The sequence below is a fragment of the Salvelinus namaycush genome, chromosome 15 (genome assembly GCF_016432855.1).
Source record: "Salvelinus namaycush isolate Seneca chromosome 15, SaNama_1.0, whole genome shotgun sequence".
NCBI classification, from domain to species: domain Eukaryota; kingdom Metazoa; phylum Chordata; class Actinopteri; order Salmoniformes; family Salmonidae; genus Salvelinus; species Salvelinus namaycush.
Window position 1 is genome coordinate 17,848,886 of NC_052321.1, and position 16,904 is coordinate 17,865,789.

Here is a 16,904-nt window from a genome sequence, read left to right on the forward strand (position 1 = left end):
TGACCGTCATTCTAAGATAAAAGTATATATTTTTTAAAGTCAAAATAAAAGTACGTCAGAATGACACTGAGGGGCAATGTTTTTACAGCTAATGCCAGTTTGCCTGAGGCTGATGCGGTGCAGGTGTTTGTACACATGCATATGTACACAAATTCTCATTCAAATGCACACATACACACAGGTAAATAGTGTGATGTATTTCACAGAAAATAACTAGGCCAAACCTCAAAAAGTATCTCCATCAGAACGTGACATCTGCCTTCTCTTAGCGTTCGGGCTAGTACGTACCTTGCCAATTCAATGTGCCCAGGCTAAAACCGGTAGTGAGGAGAAAACTTCTTGCCCCAGGTTCTTAGTGAAAAATTCAGACATTAATTTAATGACAGAGCCCACTGAATTGTCTTCAATATTTGTGATTCGTATATTTGAACGGCGTGAAAAATTCTATACCATCTATGGATTCGGAGAGGAGATAGTTTTTCTCCAGCGATGTGCACCTTTCTTCCAGTGCAACAATTTTGTCACTGTAGCCAGATGGATAATGGATGTTGAACAAAATCTGTTGGCCATGGCCATCTATGGTTTTGCAACGCTATCGAGAGTAGCTGATATTGGGGCCAAAGCAGCGTCTATTGTCCCATTGAGTTCTGAGAATCATGAAGCAAAGTTTGTCAAAGACGGTAGGTAGGCCTGGTGCAGAGTTTGTCATCCTAGTCTCTTCCGCCATAGGTACTGTGGGTGAGTTTCGTTTGGATTTCTCTTGTCTTTGGGACGCAGTTTATGAGCTATTTTCAAGTAAGAAGTTGCGTTAGACTTTAGAAAAGTTAGTGAACTAGAAAATGTATATTTTAACTTTGTTGAAAAGAACAGAAGCCACCCTCACATACAACCTTCATTCACATGTTAACCCGGAAGCCAGAGCATTTGTTTAGGAGGGATTAGAGTTGGCTGGTGCAAGACTGTGGGCTACTTGACAGGAGTGGAGAGGAAACCCTTGTCGCTATAGGTTTACCTTCTGTGGGACAATGGTGTGGTGGTTCTCTAGAATCAGTTTCTTGATATGATGAGCCCAGAGGCGCTTCTCCTCTACAGTCTTGGCCTGAAAAAGACACTTGTCAATTATACTGAGCTCATACAGAACTACTCTTATTACAAGAGAGGATGGGCTTATGATCCACACTCACCTGCACAGTGTGAGGCTGCTTGGGATGCTTGAAGTGGATCACACTGAAGTGCAGGGGGTCCTTGGCGCTGTCAAGCAGCATCAGGGTCGAGCACTGAAACCACAGGGAGCAACGTTACGCCAACCTAACAGAGCAAGCTCATGGCATTTGGGTTAAGTTCCTCTACTTTTTGTTCATTACCAATATGTGTGTCTTGTAGACATAGTGCTCTCCTCTCTTCTTGGTGATGAGGAGCATCTTGTCAAAGAGGAACAGCATCCTGGTGTTCTTGGCACGTTGGACGTGGAAGGTTCCCTCCAGCACCAGCTCTCCATACGTAGTGAGGTCAGGACCCTTCCAGTTGATCAGGAGAGACTGGATCTCCTGCACACACACACACACACTCCTGATTGTATCTAGGTCTCCTAAACATAGTCTGGGTACACAACACTGACAAAACTGTACATGAAAGCATGCACAAGGGGTGCAAAGTCTGAAGGGAACAGTATTTTTTTAATGCGACAACAGAAAACAACAAGTAGGCCAGGAACCAACGGGCAGTGAACTCACCATCTAATCAAATGCAGAAATTGAAACAAATAGAAAACCCAGCAGACACTGTGGCCCTGTGGTAGATTTATTGAGTCACAACGAGGCCCCAAATCCCTGACCAAACTAAACAGAGGTCGGGGAGACATGGAGCTTTGAGCCACCTCGGAGGCTTACTGATCAATACCACACGGAGCAGGTTTACACATTTGCTTTGGCCAATTTTTTTCTAAAGATTTAGGCTTCAGCAAACGTATTAAGGTTGATTATGGAAGTTAATGGGCTGCTTTATTGGAACAACAAAGACTGTGCAACTAAACATTGTTTTTTTTTTAATAGCCTGCCCCCACACAGTACAGTAAACTCAGTCAGGGAGTTACTGTGGGAGCAGCAGGAGAGCAACCTGGAATAGTTGCTGGGTGACTAAAAGGATTCCCCATCAACACAACCTCCGTCAAGACAGACAGGATAAACTATGAGCAGAGCAGAAGTAGCTACACTTCATTAACTGATATAAAACCTATTGAGAAACAATCACATACAAAATTTGCCCAATTAGATACACTATATAATGATGCAGGTGTAACAATAGTGGTAGGTGGAAAGGGGTGGGTCAAATTCCATTCACCTCTCCCTGAGAGTAGCCATACTGACCTGCAGCCTGACAGCGTGCTCGTGTTTCCTCTTCATGTCATTGATGTACCAGGCCACCCCGGTCATGGTGTCAATGGCCTCCTGCACCACCTCATAGCCCTCCTCCTCAGGGTCAAAGTGCTTGGCGATCTCCTGTTAGAGGGCAAACAGCCAGAACATGAGGAATCAAGACCTCTGGAAAGAAGTTGAATGTGTTGTTGTATGCTATACAATGCTCTACCATTGCCATCTTACCAGGTAAAAAAAAATATGAATTGGCCTCCTGTCAAGGGACCCCACAATTAACCTGCAATTGCAGAAGTACAATTCTATACAGCTTACTTAGACCATCTCCACCCATAGAAAAGGTAGTATGCAGTGAGGACCAGTGTACCTGCAGAAGCAGGTGGTATTTGAGGATCCTCTGGACAGGTTTGAGCAGGTAGGACCCCAGGGGGAGAGAACGCTTGAGGAAGGCCTGGCGATCCCTGAAGAACATGGCCAGAGTCTTACTCCTCATGCAGTCGGTCAGTGTACCCACAGAGCTAGAGGGAACACAAGTCAATGGATCGTATCATATGACTTCCATTGTTATTTAAGGTTACAGATTCTTAACATGTCCCCCAAAGGTTTCAGAAAACCTTTCCATTCTTCTACTTACTTGGGGTAGTTTGTGCAGTACTGTGTATAGATTTCAAAAGCGTCACTCTATAAAATAGCAAAGGGAGGAAAAACACAAAACCAGATCAATAACACTCCAGCCTGTCCAGCTTCCCGATGATAGGTATCAATTCAGTCTGTGTGAGTGGCCTCCTCTCACTTTGTCTACGAAGCAACTGGCCACAGCAACCGGGTCATTCTCACACATGTCCAGAGACTGCAGCAGCTCACTGTGGAGGAAGACAGACCGACGCAAAGCTAGAATAAGGTTTAGGTCAGTGTAAACTACATTCAGGTACTATGTTATGTATGAAAACATGTTTATGTTTTGCATGGCTGAATGCATTTGTTCTGGTTAACCTCATTCTGCCCAAAGACTCAACAGGGTCAGGTTTCCCACAGCAGAGTGGACACAAGGAGAACAAAAAACATAAAAAGGAGTACAAAACCAACAATTTTTTTTTTTTTTAACATGGTCACACACAAAATCAAACACTTTCATAACTTACAACAAACACCCTTCAGCTGCATGGGCTGACGAAATAAAGGAACATAGCAATATGTCAATATGCTGAGTACAATGGTTTGTCTTTATACTTTTTTGTTTGAGGTTTATTTTTGCCTGAAGACAAACATTTGCTTGACAAATCATGAACAAGTTCCAAGACATTCTTTCATCAAGCCAATATGTGGCCTATAGTGGCAGGGAAACATTGTTTCTGTTTCAGGGGTACAAGAAGATTTCAGTGTGATGACCTTTACAGAGACCTGACCCTGAAACGGGAGCAGTACTGTAGCTTTAATAATAGCATGACTCAGAGGCAGTCACTAGTCAGTCATGCACATCTATAAACTGAATGACAAGTCTAGGACCGCCTGAAAACCCTGTGTATGAAAATGAACTGTATTACAGTCTGCTGCATGAGACATTCATTCTCCAATACAATGATAAAAGAGAATGCCATTTCACATCTCCTCAGAGGTTCATACAGTTTCTGCTTGAATTAATATGTCCTCCATCACCTGGGAAAAGTGCAAGAGTTGTACATGTTTTCAAACCAGTGCTTTAAAAGTATGCTTGGCTCTTGCGGATCAGCTCACCCTGGGCACTTCCTGCTAAATGGCACGACTCAGTCGCAGCGTTTAGCCGAGATGATGGGAAGTGTAACGCTGGCAATGGCACGCATCACCAGGCTGTAGCAGCCATGTCTGGGTCAGACTAAATCTTAATAATCCAGTCTAACTTCATTTACTTTATAAAACAAAAGCAAACTCCCCACTCCAGTGTAACACATTGTATATTGATGCTGTAGTTGAGCCAGAGGGATGTACATAAACTCCCCCTGCTTTAGATGTAACAATGACTAATCAAAACCTTTATTTTAGTAGTCTACACTGGTGGAAATCTCATACAGTTGAAGTCGGAAGTTTACATACACCTTAGCCAAATACATTTAAACTCAGTTTTTCACAATTCCTGACATTTAATCTTAGTAAAAAATCCCCGTCTTCAGTCAGTTAGGATCACTACTTTATTTTAAGAATGTGAAATGTCAGAATAAGAGCAGAGAGAATTATTTATTTCAGCTTTTATTTCTGTCATCACATTCCCAGTGGGTCAAAAGTTTACATACACTCAATTAGTATTTGGTAGCATTGCCTTTAAATTGTTTAACCTGGGTCAAACGTTTCGAGTAGCCTTCCACAAGCTTCCCACAATAAGTTGGGTGAATTTTGGCCCATTCCTCCTGACAGAGTTGGTGTAACAGTCAGGTTTGTAGGCCTCCTTGCTCGCACACGCTTTCTCAGTTCTGCCCACAAATTGTCTATAGGATGTCGTGGAAAATTGCAAGATTATGTTATAATGCTTGTATTGCATTATAATGGTTGATTTATTCGGCAGAATAGAGTATTCCGTTAACTATTGTGTGTGTGTTCTACTGAGGATGGGCCTCTATGAAATAACACTGACAGAGGAGATTTACGATGTCTTTGGGTGATAAAACCTAAAGAGCATTCCAGAGAACATGAGCTAATGGTTCTGTTCTATGCCGTACCAGGGAGAGACGGTTCCAGTTTGGAGTAGGGGGGGCCAGACACTGGTCTTTACAATGAAAACTGTTGACACAGCAGTAACTGTCTGCTATGTTTTATAGATATCTTTCATACAAATCTTAACCTTTGAACTGTTCCTAAGATCATGTAGGTTGAGAGGGGTGTATCTTGGCTATAAAATATCTTTGTACTTTTCTGTTGGTACTTCTAATGGTTCATTAGAAATGGTGCATCATTGAAAGTCAAATTGCTATTGCAAAGCTCTTATTATTAAATATGTAGTTTAAGTATAACTCTGACTGGTGTGTGAAGTTTGTAACTCTCCTTATTTGGTAAAGCAGAAATATGCCACCACAAGGGTTGAGGTCAGGGCTTTGTGATGGCCACTCCAATACCTTGACTTTGTTGTCATAAAGCCATTTTGCCACAACTTTGGAAGTATGCTTGGGGTCAATGTCCATTTGGAAGACCCATTTGCGACCAAGCTTCAACTTCCTGACTGAGGTCTTGAGATGTTGCTTCAATATATCCACAGAATTTTCCTACCTCATGATGCCATCTATTTTGTGAAGTGCACCAGTCCCTCCTGCAGCAAAGCACCCGCACAACATGATGCTGCCACCCCCATGCATCACAGTTGGGATGGTGTTCTTCGGCTTGCAAGCCTCCCTCTTTTTCCTCCAAACATAACAATGGTCATTATGGCCAAACAGTTCTATTATCAGACCAGAGGACATTTCTACAAAAAGTACGATCTTTGTCCCCATGTGCAGTTGCAAACCGTTGTCTGGCTTTTTTAAATGGCGGTTTTGGAGCAGTGGCTTCTTCCTTGCTGAGTGGCCTTTCAGGTTATGTTGATGCAGGACTCGTTTTACTGTGGATATAGATACTTTTGTACCCGTTTCCTCCAGCATCTTCACAAGGTCCTTTGCTGATGTTCTGGGATTGATTTGCACTTTTCACAACAAAGTACGTTCATCTCTAGGAGACAGAACGTGTCTCCTTCCTGAGCGGTATGACGGCTGCGTGGTCCAATTGTGTTTGTACTTGCGTACTATTGTTTGTACAGATGAACGTGGTACATTCAGGCATTTGGAAATTGCTCCCAAGGATGAACCAGACTTGTGGAGGTCTACAATGATTTTCTGAGGTCTTGGCTGATTTCTTTTGATTTTCCCATAATGTTAAGCAAAGAGGCACTGAGTTTGAAGGTAGGCCTTGAAATACATCCACAAGTACACCTCCAATTGACTCAAATGATGTCAATTAGCCGATCAGAAGCTTCTAAAGCCATGACATAATTTTCTGGAATTTTCCAAGCTGTTTAAAGACACAGTCAACTTAGTGTATGTAAACTTCTGACCCACTGGAATTGAGATACAATGAATTATAAGTTAAATTACCTGTCTGTAAACAATTGTTGGAAAAATTACTTGTGTCATGCACAAAGTAGATGTCCTAACCGACTTGCCAAAACTATAGTGTGTTAACAAGAAATTTGTGGAGTGGTTGAAAAACGAGTTTTAATGACTCCAACCTAAGTGTATGTAAACTTCCAACTTCAACTGTAAATGCACCAAAACCATTATTTTCAACCATTTGGTTTTTATGGCATTACGCCATCATTGGGAATCATGTGGGAGGAGCCTTACTCTGAGAGGATGTTTTATTTTTTCTCTTTTGGCATGAGGCTTGGTGAGCATATGCTGCACAACAGCTTCATATCTCCCATCTAAACATTCAAATGGGTGCACAGAGCAGGTGATCATCCTGATAACGTCTGGAGCAGAGTTGACACATACAGCCATATTGTGATTTGTCTCATTCTTTACTGATCCCAATCTGCTGTGTTGTTCTAGGCCAATCTGCGTTTGGTGTTGGTTAGTCAGTCATTTTTTCTTTGTCCTCAAAACAGATTTAGACGGATAAACTCTCCAACACAGCCATAAAACAGATGTCCTGCCAGGAAGCCTTTGAATCTTTGTCAAAAGAGCATTCCACTAAAAAGGTCAATATGTCTTCTCAACGTCTGCTCGAAAGTTTGAGTGTTAGGTTAAGTTGTTTTTGTGAAGACTGTCTGTAAAAATAAAACAATTACATTTGCAGCTTACCTGTTGAACTCATATATGTCCTCTATATTCCCAAACAGGGAAGAAACCTGGTCTGGACGAATGGGAAGGTTGTCCATGTCTATGATGTGAGCCAGGTAATCCTAGAGAAACAATAACACTGGTTATACTGCACCTACAATCTGCCTAATGAAGAACCATCCTGGAGTGAGTGTTCTGTCTAAACTACAATTTCTGATTATTTGCAGTAGAGGGAGCTTGTGTATAGATAAAGTTGAACATGCTCAAGTGGTTGCCACCTTGGTGGATTCCGCTTCAATGTTGTTTCAATTTATTACACATCCTGTTCGCAGGCTAAAAAGACCACATAGGATGAAGTCTTTATCTGCTGTCTATTACACCAAAACTGTATGACTCATGATCAGTGTGTTCAAATCTAAGTGGTTCAAATAGTAATTTTAAGGATGTATTACTTGTTACTGTGAGGTCTGTAGCTCTGTAAAAAACACAGTCTCAGACCAGCACAGTGTTATCCTCCCATGACCCCTCTCTCATCAGGCTGCAGGACTACTCTGGCCTAGACAATATCAACTAAAAACATAGGCACAGTTGCTCCTCTCACCTAATTACACTCATGTTTGTATACAAACACATGCACACACCCAGTCAGTGCAGAGTAAAGTAGAGTCTTCACACACAAGAACGTTTCGCATTCCTCTATAGAGTTCCAGACACTTGTAGAATCTATGCCAAGGATCATTGAGGCTGTTCTGGTGGCACAACGCCCTATTAAGACACTATGTTGGCATTTCCTTTATTTTGGCAGTTAGCTATATGTACAGCCTACTATTAGACTGTCAGCACAAGGTTAGGTCTAGGCTTGTGGTTATGGATGGGTAACCCATAAAGGGTAATGCCCTCTAGGGGATGGGAGGGGAAGAGGCATTTAAAGGGTTGCAATACTTCTGGGCAGTCAAGTGACAGAGATGGCCTAGTGAGAAATGGTTGGGAAGAAGGCTATGGAACCTATTAAACAGATATTGACAGTCAGAATTTCAGGACATCTGTCGAGGCGGAATTGGAGGTGTGAGTCAACCTGTCACACAACTGTCTTAGAGCTGAGATTAAGAGGTTTCTGCTTTCATGATATGGTGTGGAGGAGCATGTTCCTGGATAGTTTATGTGTAGAGCAGACACTAACAGCTGTCAACGTCATAAGTGACAGTAGCAGGACAAAATCAAACAGATGCATCATCAAATACATCACTGAAGTGACAAGTTTAACATCCCTGCTACTGTAACTTCGCACAATAAGATGCTACTGCAGAGCAAGTCATTGAAATGCTGAATTTAGATTGGATAGGTTGAACTTTTTTGGAGTTGAGAGAATTGTAGATTTTGTTCAAATTGTTATTGAAAAATGGGCCAGCTTTTTCCCACCGCAACAGCATGTGGGAAAAAAAAGTTGCTACTCTCCTATGTTTCTTCAGTTGGCATTGTGATGGCTGTGTTTTTGTTGGCCATTGCCTGCTAGGGGCCGGAGGGCTCCGTATCCTAGTTTGGGTCGCAGTGCAGCAGGCAGCTAGGCAGGGCTCACGGAAAAGTTGGAAGTCCAGTGGAAGTGTGAGAGTGTCTGGGGAGCAGGACTGTGTCATTACTCTGGCGGATGCTGTAGCGAGGGCTCGGTAAGGGCAGATCTCCCTTCAACACCTAGGGAAGGCGCCAGCAGCCCAGTCAGACAGACTCAGTGAGGAGTGCCAGTAACACACTACCTCTGACCTGTTGGCATCATGCGTTAAAGACATTATAACCTGCACTTAACAGGACTTACGCCACCATGCTCCTGTCAGTACTCATCCAAAGTGGATAATTATTCCAACCTGAAGGGTGCAATAGGGGAGGCTGATCAACCTGCACAGTTGGTAGTTGTTTGACTACAAAGGCAGCAGCCATAAGAGACCAGTTGACTTGATTGCAGAGCGGATGAATCAGCTCTGTCCCATTTGCCACAACCAGAAGATGAAATCAGTAGCAGCTGTTCAAATCTCTGACCAAGATCATCAGGGGAGAAGTTTCTGCCTTGAGATGCTGTGTCCTGGCCCTGATTCTGCTTTAGAACTAAATACGTGAAAAGATCACAAGATCCCAGTCTCAGCTCTGTATGCTTTCACAGTAATGTAGAAAGCATTAACCTACATACAGAAGCTTAACCACATATCAGCTACTCTACAATTCTAATCCGCTGGTCTTACAGGCTATAATGGTTGCATACTATGGAATTTTCCATCTGATATGAGAATGCCATTTAGAAAAGAAATGCAACTGCTATTGTGAGTTACGAAATACACAGGGAACATTTACCTGAAACACATCTTTTAAAAAAACAGGAAATCAAACTAGATTCTGGTAAAACAATCAACCCTAGAATATTTTATAGGTACCAGAGACACGTGGCTTCAAAGGCCAGCAGTCACTTGGAAAATTGAGAACCTTATTTGCTCTCTAAACCCATGAAGGCCATTCCTTTGTCTAATTAACGGCCAACTCCAATAAATCACCTCCATATAAAGAGGTACAGACATTAAGTCGTAACGACATACCATTCCAAAAGAAACACTGAAATTACCTATTAAATGACACTAATCATATGGCCTATAGTGAAAAGATTGCATTGATTAAGATCACGTCCTAATAACCAGAACTGATTGGGTGTAACCCTCAAGGCGACTCACCTCCACGATGCTGCGAAGGTCCCTGACATACATGCGCTCCGTCTCAATTATCTCCATGACTACACGGTCCACGTAGCTGAGCTTAGGGTTGGGCGCCATGGCTTCAGTGGCAAAGGGTGAGGTATGGGTCTGAGGTGCATTAGTCCTCCTGTTGGTGGTGGCGTTGTTGTTGCACTGGGACCTGGTCTGACTGTGGTCCAGCCACTGGTCTCTGGTCCCCCCCTGGCTGAGGCCCTGCGTCTTGATCTCTGGCTGCTCCCTGGCTCCCTCTGCAGGGCTGAGCTCCAGGTCAATGTCTGCTCCACTGGGGGGAGGTGGTGTGGAGGGGAGGGCTGAGGTACTGCCGTAGAGGCTGTGGCTGTCCCGGGAGGAGACTGAGGACAGAGTGGACACCAGGCTCACTGGACGCTCAGCCTCTCCCGCTGAGGGGTCAGCACAGAGCCGGCTGTAGCTGTCTTGTCGCTCATGGCCACCACTGATGGAGAGGGCAGAGTACAACCGAGGAGATTCTGATAGAGAGGAGAGAGAGAGAATGAGAATTGAGTCTGAGCACATGGGCAGAAACAGATTGTTAAAATTGGCACATTCCACTACATTTTAGATCCATTTAATCAAATACTGTAGTCAGATGATATGACAGTATGAACCCAGTGTTCAGCGTCCCAGCCTGAGGAAGAGTGCTCTACTGCAAAAGGGGCTTTCTCAAATCCTACGGACATGCCCCAATTACAGTGCTCCACATTCTCTGGAAAACCCAGCCATTTCCTCCAACCTCCCTTACTGGTACTGGTGAAGTCTTGGAAAAACAGAAGGAAAACTGAGGGGGAGAAGAGAGGGGAGTCGGAACCAGAGTCCTGTTTATACATCTAATTTATTGAGCTACTTTTCAAATCAAGAGAAATTGATTCCATATTCAGTTTCACATCCTTCCTGCCCAGACAGGGAATGTTCCAAATATATGAAGTCAGAAAGTATTCTGAAGGTCAAAGGTCAAACCCATTTTGCATTATTAAATAATACATACTCTTGCCAATAAACGGCACCGTCGAGAACAAATCCCTTAATTGGCCACAGCAGTCAGGGATATTGCCAAGTGAGGACAGAGAGTTTGAGAGATGGCGGTGGTACAGACATTTCATGGAGCACTCTTTGAAATTGTTTCCAACTACAGCAGTGTTGACACATTCTTAATGAAATCAATAAAGCGGTCATAAAATGTGCGTCATTAGCAGACATCCCACAACTAATAACATGGACCTGTCACTAGGCAGCTTGGCCATTTGACTGGACTTGGAAAGCGGGACAGAAATGTGATCTGTCAGCAATGACTTCAGAAGAACTGAGGCCCTTTTTATATAGTAAAGAATCACAAAAGTGATTAGGTATAATGAATGTAAAACAAAAATGATTAGAAATTGTAGATGAAAGATCTTTGAGGTCACTGGTCAGTAATTTGTAGAGTCAACAGATACAGGAAACAAAACAAGTCTCTCTCTCTCCCTCTACAGACTTATAGACAGGATGTCAGTGATCTCAGTCTGGGCTACAATCCAGCCTCTACAATCCACTGTAGAGCTCATCTGCAACAACACCAGACTCACGCATGTCAAGTCAGAGGAAGCAAGGGATGAGCCTGCAAGCAAAGGTTGACCTTGACCACTTCTTAAAAAGCTGTTTAAAGTAGTTCTAAAACCATGTAATAGTACTACTTACAGGGAGTAATAGCACAGTAGGCCGTTGGTCTCTGCTCAGACAGAAGCTCCTCCTTTCCCCATTTACTTCTGGCTGTGAAAATTACTCCCTCGCCTGCTCTGAGCGCCAACCGCCAAGGCCGCCCCCTCCCTTCCTAGAACCGCTGTGCTGACGTCAATGCCCAGCCATTGGGAGGTGATACTGGGGGAGTAAGGACAGTCCAAACATACACCCTGATCTCCCGGTCTCCTAACAAACCCTAATGAAGTCTCAAAGGCGCTCAGTTATACAAGTGGAGAGCAAATTATATAACTTGTCCTAGGCTAATAAAATCGTAATATGGTTTTTACAGAATTCTGAAATTAATGGTGTGACTCACTCAACATTAGGATCACCACCATCAGGACAAGTCATGGCAGTGAGATTGGTCCTAATCCAAATTCTGTAAGGGATGGGTAAGGCAGGAAACATAACTCATGAAGGCCTAAGGCACTAGCACCCAGACCAGACATGATATGGGACAAAAACAGCAATCGTAAACCAACTCTACTGCAACTTCCCCACCCCCTTTCCTTACTCCGATTACCCACTGAAGAGAAAGTACTCTTTGCCTGATACCACACTCCATTGGTTTGAGATCCTCTGTACGATTTCATCCACCACACATGGAGTGGCTTTGTTAGATTACTTGCAAATTGTTAGGTTACTTGTTAGATATTACTGCATGGTCAGAACTAGAAGCACAAGCATTTCGCTACACTCGCATTAACATCTGCTAACCATGTGTATGTGACCAATAAAATTTGATTTGATGTAGCAGGCAATGCTAAGGAATGCAAATTAAAATGCCCTGGGCCAGGTTTCCCGAAAGCTTCTTAAGGCTAATTTCATCGTTAGAACCTTCGTGGGAGAGTTTATTTGGGGAAAACCATCATTATTAACGTTGCACTTGAAAATGGCCATAATCTAACACCTGCCTCAGACCAAGTGCATCGTTAGACGCTTTTCTGCCCTCCCGTGTCACTTTATACACAGAAGCTTTCCGCTAAACATTGATAAACCATGTAATTCCGTCTCTGCGACCACCCATAACGTCAGATGAAAGAGGACTACAAAGTTGTCAATGTCTTAGCAATTGTACCAAAACAAGCAACATGTAAAAATATGCTTAAAATGAAAACGGAAATGATTCCATTAAAATAAACAGTACGCTATAGGCCTATTTCAAGCCGTGAAATACATTTCCTGTTCAATCAATTGAGTTCTATTTGGCTATTTGTAGACTACTGACTAATTTGTCTCAACATGTGTAGCCTAACGTGCCAAATTGGTGATTTTGTTAATTTTTATTGGTTAAGCAGCCGTAGGTGGTAATATCTCTATAGGAGCTGATCTGTGGTCAGTATTGTGAAATAATTAACTGTTAAGGAAAGATTTGAATTGGGAAAGCTGATCCGAGAGCAGTGCTCCCGTTTTCGATCCTTTTAGTATCAACATCCTCCAACAACGCACTTAGCGACAATTCGCTCTTCGTGGTGTTTTGGGAAATGCATGTTACATCTTCGCCGTTGCAGGAAAGATGCATCGTTAAAACACTGGTGAGCCTAAATTCCACCACTATCGGGAAACTACTGTAGGCCTAGGTAAACATGTGGCACTGGCAATAAGGTTAGCACTAAGTTAGCTAGCCTACTGTGATGCATGGCAGAGTTTCCATTGGGCTTCTGTGGACAAGGAAGTCAGACGCAGGATAAGCAGAGAGGAAAGTACACATCTCTGGTACGTCAGTCATTTACCATGACGGACAAAATAGCAAAACAGAAAAGATCTAGACCTACTTTATATTCACAATTTTATTCAATCCGAGTGACAGCAACACAATCAAAATGCAAACCCTCCAGCTTTAGCTCAGTCACATACTAAAAGGTTTGGTAAAATTGTTTTAGTCCTATGTCAAGCTCTTTTTGCGGCTGCCATTTCAATACAATCATTAACCCAGCCAAACAGAAGTATTATCCAAGTCAAGGTTACAAAGACCATAGTATTTGGAGTACATTTTAGCCTACACTGCAACTTCAATAACTTAGCGTTACAAAGTATGTTTTCTGTTTCAAATAGTTACAGTATGACAATGGAATAGGTTAAAAATAAGTCACATTGTAAAGTAAGGTACATGCTCAGGGATTACATCAGATCAACTGCTAATGTCTGAACACAGTACTATGGGCTGTTTTATTAATCACCTTGTTGTTTAGGAAGAATAGCTGGGATTCCTGCTGTATTCATTCTGAACCCTTAATTGTAATTCTTTGAATTCCTGGTTGCTGCTGCCTGTTAAACTTCACAGACAATGTAAATTCCACAAGCATGACTACTTCTGTTAGTTCACAGTCCTCCGGCCCCCTGGGAAGCTATAGTTCACCTTAGATTATACTGTTGAACAATGTTCTTCAATGTGAATGGGACCTGCATGTTTTGGACCACTTTGAACAGACAGTGTCAGACAGTTAAACAAATGAGAACTCCAGGTCCATGGGCCTTCCCTTGAGCCAAGCCAGGTCTAGTTGGAAGAACAGCGCAGGTAATTAACGGAGAGTACATCAGCCCTTGGCTTTGAGCAATAGTATAGTATTTCCACAGCCTGAGATGAAGGAAGCCGAGACATTCTAAAGGGTCGCTGAGTAATCAGACAGTTCAGAACAGATGTAATCTACAGACGTTTACAATTCAGCCATAATTATTTTGTTGACAACATAACTGATATTACCCTGTCTGCCTATGATGACATGATTGATGTGAACTACATACGGTACAGAACCAAATAAGGTACTGTTGATGTAAAGGATGTTCCACGATCAGAAAACACCTCGTCTTCTCCACAACGACCATGATGTCCATCTCAGACAGTCTACTGGAATTAGTGACATGTCAAATCAAAGTTTATTGGGCACGTACACAGATGTTATCGCAAGTGCAGCAAAATGCTTGTTTCTAGCTCCAACAGAGCAGTAATACCTAGCAACACACAAAATCCCAAACTATCAGAACGAGCAACGTCAGAGTCCGGCACACACACTTTCTAATTTAGCACACTCTTATCCAGAGCGACTTACATTAGTGAGTTTTTGTACTGGTCCTCCATGGGAATTGAACCCACAACCCTGGCATTGCAAGTGACATGCTCTACCAACTGAGTGACACGGGACCAGGTGAAAGCTATGATCCCTTATTGAGGTCACTTGTTAAATCCACTTAAAATCAATGTAGATGGAGACCAGTTAAAAAGGATTTTTAAGCCTTGAGACATGGATTGTGTATGCGTGCCATTCAGAAGGTGAATGGGCAAGACAAAATATTTAAGCTTCTTTGAACGGGACATGGTAGTAGATAGGGCTGTGGCAGTCAAAATTGTGTCAGCCGGTGATTGTCAAGCAAATAACTGCCAGTCTTACAGTAATTTACCATTAGAAAATGTAGTCCATTTCAGAAGAACAGAATAGCACACTCTTTTTCCTTATGTTAGGCCCTGATCTGGCCTACACTAATTCATTTAGCAGACAAGATTTGCTTAGAATTCCATGGCAATATTTTATAGTATGAAGAATACAATTGAACATAGTTGAAGTCAGAAGTTTACATACACCTTAGCCAAATATATTTAAACTCAGTTTCACAATTCCTGACATTTTAATCCTAGTAAAAATTCCCTGTCTTAAGTCAGTTAGGATCACCACTTTATTTTAAGAATGTGAAATGTCAGAATAAGAGTAGAGAGAATGATTTATTTCAGCTTTTATTTCTTTCATCACATTCCCAGTGGGTCAGAAGTTACCATACTCTCAATTAGTAATTGGTAGCATTGCCTTTATATTGTTTAACTTGGGTCAAACATTTTGGGTAGCCTTCCACAAACTTCCCACAATGAGTTGGGTGAATTTTGGCCCATTCCTCCTGACAGAGCTGGTGTAACAGTCAGGTTTGTAGGCCTCCTTGCTCACACACACTTTTTTCAGTTCGGCCCACAAATTGTCTATAGGATTGAGGTCAGGGCTTTTTGATGGCCACTCCAATACCTTGACTTTGTTGTCCTTAAGCAATTTTGCCACAACTTTGGAAGTATGCTTGGGGTCATTTGTCCATTTGGAAGACCCATTTGCGACCAAGCTTCAACTTCCTGACTGATGTCTTTAGATGTTGCTTCAATATTATATATATCCACAATTTATCCCTCATGATGCCATCTATTTTGTGAAGTGCACCAGTCCCTCCTGCAGCAAAGCACCCGCACAACATGATGCTGCCACCCCCGTGCTTCACGGATGGGATGGTGTTCTTTGGCTTGCAAGCCTCCCCCTTTTTCCTCCAAACATAACAATGGTCATTATGGCCAAACAGTTCTATTTTTGTGTCATCAGACCAGAGGACATTTCTCCAAAAAGTACAATCTTTGTGTATGTAAACTTCTGACCCACTGGAATTGTGATGGTGAGTTAAGTGAAATAATCTGTCTGTAAATAATGGTTGGAAAAGTTACGTGTCAATCACAAAGTAGATGTCCTAACCGACTTGCCAAAACTATAGGTTTAAAAAAATGTGGAGTTTTTGAAAAACAAGTTATAATGACTCCATCCTAAGTGTCTGTAAACTTCCGACTGTAGCTGAATGAAATGGAAAGGATATTTTCTCCAAACGATTTGAGGGAGTGCGCAAATGCGGCTATACTGTGTTGAGCGGTTAACAAAAAAAACAGGTACTCCTATGCGCTTAATTTAGAATTATTTATGTAACTTTAGTTGATACAAATCTGTCCTCATGATGCGACAAATGATTTGAAAAAAGTTCATTGAAATACACAAGCTCTGCTTAGTTTTTTCAGAAGTCTCGCATTCATAATTTGACAAGCACTTGATAATGCCTTGAATTTCCCGGCTGCATCCCCTTTGTGTGGCCGTAATGCCCCTAAAACAAGCCATGCCTTTTGCGTCCAGTGGCCGTTGTGCCCTTGGCCTGAAAATAATCATTATAATCCCCTTCTGGCTGAGTGCCAAAGCACCACTCACCCAAATGGCTCAGTCACACTGCTCTCTGTCAAGTGATCGGGTCTTTCTCACAGGCTACAAGTGAAGACAGACGTCGGGGACGCAACTGCCTAACGAACAGCAAAAGCACAAGCCTATGTCAATCTACTATCCCCCATAGTAAAAAATTGACCTATTCGATACTGTGCGAGAAATAAATATTCAGTTGTGGGATGCGATAGATCCCAAATTGATACAACCACTAGCATCAAAAAAACTTGTTTTAAGCAATGAGCCTGACGCAACAGATGAGAACGTTTAGCTTAAAATGTT

At 42.4% G+C, this 16,904-nt stretch overlaps 1 protein-coding gene across 4 annotated transcripts in view; it reads right to left on the reverse strand.

Moving 5' to 3' along the window:
• The window catches only part of LOC120060250 (pleckstrin homology domain-containing family G member 3-like), a 64,266-nt gene that overhangs the window by 19,446 nt on the left and 27,916 nt on the right, over positions 1–16,904 (reverse strand). For all 4 annotated transcript variants that reach the window (XM_039009423.1, XM_039009422.1, XM_039009420.1 and 1 more), the window contains exons 3-11: positions 9,862–10,370; positions 7,172–7,272; positions 3,166–3,235; positions 3,007–3,053; positions 2,740–2,890; positions 2,367–2,498; positions 1,365–1,547; positions 1,185–1,277; positions 1,013–1,099 (exon numbers count right to left, since the gene is read on the reverse strand). In XM_039009423.1, the coding sequence (XP_038865351.1) occupies positions 1,013–1,099; positions 1,185–1,277; positions 1,365–1,547; positions 2,367–2,498; positions 2,740–2,890; positions 3,007–3,053; positions 3,166–3,235; positions 7,172–7,272; positions 9,862–10,370 (1,373 nt within the window). The remainder of the gene's footprint in view (positions 1–1,012; positions 1,100–1,184; positions 1,278–1,364; positions 1,548–2,366; positions 2,499–2,739; positions 2,891–3,006; positions 3,054–3,165; positions 3,236–7,171; positions 7,273–9,861; positions 10,371–16,904) is intronic.